The sequence below is a fragment of the Phragmites australis genome, chromosome 1 (genome assembly GCF_958298935.1).
Source record: "Phragmites australis chromosome 1, lpPhrAust1.1, whole genome shotgun sequence".
Taxonomy (NCBI): Eukaryota; Viridiplantae; Streptophyta; class Magnoliopsida; order Poales; family Poaceae; genus Phragmites; species Phragmites australis.
In genome coordinates this window covers 38,178,892-38,183,879 of record NC_084921.1, presented here as the reverse complement: position 1 = coordinate 38,183,879, position 4,988 = coordinate 38,178,892, and the positions used below count along the sequence as shown (strand labels likewise).

Genomic DNA, 4,988 nt, shown 5'->3' with positions numbered 1-4,988 from the left:
TTGTCGTCTTTGTTAGAGGCAAGTAAACATAGTGATAGTTTTGCTATACGTTTTAACTTGTTATTTATTCTATCTCTATTTTAATTATAGTACTTTAACCAACTCAACATGACCTATTGAAATGAAGCTCTAATTTAATTGAAGTATTGAAATAAATTTCTTTCTTTGATTAAAATATTCTCTATGTGTGGCTTTATGTTATCTCCCATGAAGAATATCATATGTGATATAATATAAGAAGATCATGTTCTATGAGGTGCTCATTGCTATTGCATCATGTCATTTGCATTGCATTGCATTTGCACTTGAAGTGGTATCGTGAACCTATGGTTGCGATCGTACCAATACAACATCGTATATTGCCGTAATACGATGCAACTTCATACTTTGTTGGGTATGAAGATAGTGGACATGTCATTTGCATTGCATAAGCAATCATGAATATTGTTGAAATTAAAGTACTCAGTTGTTGGATGCTGGCATGATTTGAAACAAGGGAAGTGAGGCTTCACTATGGCTTTATGCAGTGGTGATTGAACTTTCCTTATACGAGGTTCCATTACTTTAAATATTATTGTTCATGTTTTTATGGAATTAGACCATTAACCTGCTATCAATTTGCTTTATTTTTCCGTCTTAATACCTCTCATGCTTAAATCATTGCTTAGAGAACTTGTAGATTGAATAAGTCGTTATAGAAGTCTGTTTGCTGAGATTTTATATCTCACTCTTCTTTCTTTATTTTCTCTTTCAAGTGTTTGAGAGGTGTGTTTGGCTTGAGGGTTGGAAGTAGCTACATGTCTTGCATTATTTTGCCACTAACTATATATGCTGTGATGTAATAATAGGAATCTAGATTTAAAGTTTCTTGCATTGTTTGTGTATTCTGGAATGATAGCTCGGTTTATATCCCTATCCTGCTAGTATGTTTAGTTATGTGTTAGCGTGCTTGTTTAGTCCTATTTATATATATGTTTGCTTCTGCGTTGTCGCTATTTAAAAGGAGGTGCTACCGAAATACTTTCTTAGTTTCGCCTAGTTTTGAAGGGTAGTTGGTGGCATCTCAGGCGTTTGGGGGGACCTGGTGTGTTACAATAGGGGTCAGGATAAGGGCCATGGTAGGGGTCATACGTTATCTGTTTTACTTGTATGTTTAGTTAATGTATTTTGTTTAGACTGTTACATAACTAATTATTTTGTTTAGCTTTCCATTTCATTAGTTTAGATAGTTTCTGTATGAAGAAAAAAGAACCACTCTATATTGCTAATAATCGGTGAATCAATCAGGGAAGATGCTAGAGCACATGATTCATCAAATCCATAACACTAGCCGTTACAACCGGCTTATACCTATAGTGTGTGAATCATGGCTTTAATGGCATGCACAATGACCAATCACTCGGTCCATGCTTCGCCACTCGAAAACTACGCATCCGTGATGTGTCGCGCCTCTTTCTCTCTCTATTGACTTCATACCATAGATTCGAACACATGGCAGGATCTCGTGAGATCTCTAACACATGCCACAACCACCTACTCTATATAAGGGTAACCCCAAGGGTGAATGCGTTTTAGTGCATATAAACCGACTACTTCATCTCCACCATAATCCCATTCATGACTTTCAGTTCGGGTCCGGATTCGGGTCCAACAAGAGTAAAAGCAAGATGAGCCCCTATAAGCTATGATGTGACATCCTTGATAGACTCAAGCGCGAGGATGAATAACAAAAAAGAAATGAAGACCCATAGCAGAAGAAAAGTGAGATGGAGCTGCAGAAAGAAGCGAACAAGTCACACATGCCATGGTGCGACTATGATAAAATATCACGTCAGAAACCATTCCCGCTTGTATTTTTGGTAAACTATTTGCATCACCAAATAGCGAAAAATTTTATTTTCGATTTTCATTATGCGAAAATATTTTTGCACAACCCATCTTAGAAAAGAAAATTTTTGCAGGCCTGAAATTTTCGCTCTTTCATTCATATAATTTTTTTCTTCTATATTTCATTTAGCGAAAAATTTCAATTTTTCGCTAATCCAACATGCGAAAATCCAGTTTTCACTAGTTGATTGTACGAAAACTAGATTTTGTAAAACCATTTGTTATTTTTGTAATTTTTTGAATTTACGCAATATTTTTTAAACTGCCGAAAAAATAATATTAAAAAAACCATGAGTTGCCTTGCGCCGCCGATCGATGTACGTTATTGGCAGAGTCATCAGAGGCTAGACTTTCTGCTCCGTGCATGGCGCGCGACTCTGTGTTCATGAGCCTTTGATCGATTTGGCCCGCCGTGACCTTTGGCCAAGAACCGGTGGACGGCCGCTGTTCTGCACCACCGTCCCGCGGCAGGTGGACGAGTCAAGAGAAACTGAACGTGGTGGCAACTACTCGCCACACCATTAGTCGACGTAGGTAGTGCTTAGTTTTGCCGTTTAGTTTGCTGGGATTTTAGGCTACCGTCCACAGGCTGCCGGCTGTTACGCCACTCATCAGCAATCTCCCCGGATCACTCCACTGGCAATTGTAAATTGTTCACATCGTGTCGTCCAGCGGAGCTTAGAAGAAGGTGGCGTAAGATACATGCCATTGCAGTTTAGCCAGATTGAAAATATGGCACTACTCCTTCCCGGCTTCGAAAAATGCCACTGCTCACTGCTCTGGGTTATCTGATTAGGCCATCTTCAGCGGAGTAGTTTTTTGACTGCTACAGTAGCAGCACAGGGATGCAGCCGGACTCGTGCGCTCGGAAAGTGCTCCAGCAGAAACAGTTTCGGCTGCGATAGTGATGCGGGAACGGTAGATTTACGGGAGACGAACGGTAAATTTGCTGGAGATCGGGAGATGCAGCAATACTGTTTATAGTGTATGTATGTGGGTTCGAAGAGAGATAGATAGTAATAAAAGGAAGGAAATAAATAGTTGTTAGAGATAAAAAAAATAGAGAATACTGTAATAGTATTAAAGAATACTGTAATAATATTATAAAAATAAATTTTTAAAGTATCTACTGAAGATGATTTTAAATTTCTAGCAACTTTAGGAATCAACATACATGAATAAAACGAGAGCAACAACTCTGAGAATATATGACCCCTGCTGATTCCTCGGCGACATTACACCAATACAAAAACCTACGGATATACCGGTACTACTACTTCTCTAGTAGTATTAGTTGCTGGCATTTCCTATTTGCTACCTACTCAACGTGTAATCATCTTCGTTAGTTAATTTATAACAGAAAGGAATACTCGTCAACCACTGCCATTGCGACACACAAGAAACCACAGCAGGCAGGAACATGCATTCCCTATCCATTCATGCTTTGATTATTGAGCTAGAGATTTTTTATCTATCTATCTTGTAAACCGGCTGTTAGAGTGCCAATTTGCCGCGCCATTTTATATCGAGAACTGCCATTTGAAGGGATTTGGCATCTCCTACGCTAGGGAAATTTAGACATATTCCACTCCATATAGCTTCAAAATAATTCCAACGACCGTGTCTCTTATATGTGAGCTGCACCTACTAGTTCTAGTTACTACGTCCTTGACTTGCTTGGTTTAAGTTATTCTAGATCTCTTAAGGACATAATAATTGCGGCGTGTTTGTATATGGCCATTGACGAAGTCCAACTATGGCATGTAACCATTGCCAAGGACCCTTGTATAAAGCTACCTATAGGTGAAGAGGCCTTTGGCAGAGCTTAATTTCAGACACATATGCGAACAACCAACTAGTAATAACCAAGTAGTATCCAGAGAATAAATCTCAGCGTGACGATGAAGGTTAGCATCTCGAGTTTCTTTCATCCGTTTATATGTTCTCAATTCTTCCCTAGCATGTGAATTTCTGTCGGTTAGTCACTGTTGTTCTGCATCATCAGATAGTGCTTAAAGTGGCGATCACCTGCAAGAAGTGCAAGACCTGCGTCCTGGGGATCACCTCAAAAGTTAAAGGTAATTATCTTTCTCCCTGTATGTATTCTAATTCTTAGTCATTTAGTCATCATTCATGTGTGTTTGTGTCTGGTAATGCCAGGGATCAAGTCGCTGACATACGACGAGGAGAAGAGCACGCTGACGGTGGTGGGGGAGGTGGACGTGGTGAAGGTCGTGGCAGAGCTGCGCAAGGCGAAGCACCAGGTGGAGGTGATGTCGGTGAGCGATGAGAAGAAGGAGGCCGAGGAAAAGAAGAAGAAGGAGGAGGAAGAGAAGAAGAAGGAGAAGGAGGAAGAGGAGAAGAAGAAGAAACTGTGCGCCCAGATGCAGCTGTGCCCCAAGCTGTGTCCCATGCCGTGCCCATCGCCGTGCCCCATGCCGTGCCCACCGCCGTGCCCCAAGCCGTGCCCACCGTGCCCCCCGCCGTACCCACCGTACTGCATCGCCGTCGACGACCACCCCGGCCCCTGCACCATCGTCTGAGAGTGAAGGTCAACAGGGCCCTCTATACCAGTTTGCTGCTGATGCAAAGCCACGCACTCTTCCAGGCCCTTAAAATTTCATCTGTAACTCGTGTCAATCGGTTGAAACGATTTTATTTCGATGCACATTCTCGTTCTGAATCTTTTCGTTCTCCTGTGGTCTTCATCCAGATAGATAGGTGCATGTATGATGTATTGGCAAGTACATGCAGGTAGTGCAAACAGTAGCTTTGTAACAAGCATCCAATTGAATGCCAAGTTAAGATACCTCGCAAGAAATTCCAAGCATCTCAAGTCCTTTAAGCAATAATTAAAGGTTCAAACTTTTTCTTGACAAGTTGTGGATGTAACACAATTGCTTGATTAGTTCATGAAAATGGAACCTGGATAAGAGAAAGTATATTTAGGCCTCTTAATGGGTTTTGCTAATTGAATGATAAAATAATTGAAGGACTAATAAATTTATTAAGTTTGAATATGTTTTTACATGCAAATGATAAAGTCAAGCTCATGTCATATAAAGTATATAAGAGTAAATAAATGATGAGCAAAGATTAAA

General features: G+C 40.4%; 1 protein-coding gene across 1 annotated transcript; it reads left to right on the top strand.

Moving 5' to 3' along the window:
* The first annotated feature begins 2,815 nt into the window (after window positions 1-2,815).
* On the top strand, window positions 2,816-4,696 carry LOC133918004 (heavy metal-associated isoprenylated plant protein 2-like). Its single transcript, XM_062361795.1, has 3 exons — window positions 2,816-3,794; window positions 3,893-3,965; window positions 4,048-4,696. Exons 1-3 carry the CDS (start codon window positions 3,789-3,791, stop codon window positions 4,428-4,430), a joined length of 462 nt encoding a protein of 153 aa, XP_062217779.1. The 5' UTR covers window positions 2,816-3,788; the 3' UTR covers window positions 4,431-4,696.
* The last annotated feature ends 292 nt before the right edge of the window (window positions 4,697-4,988 follow it).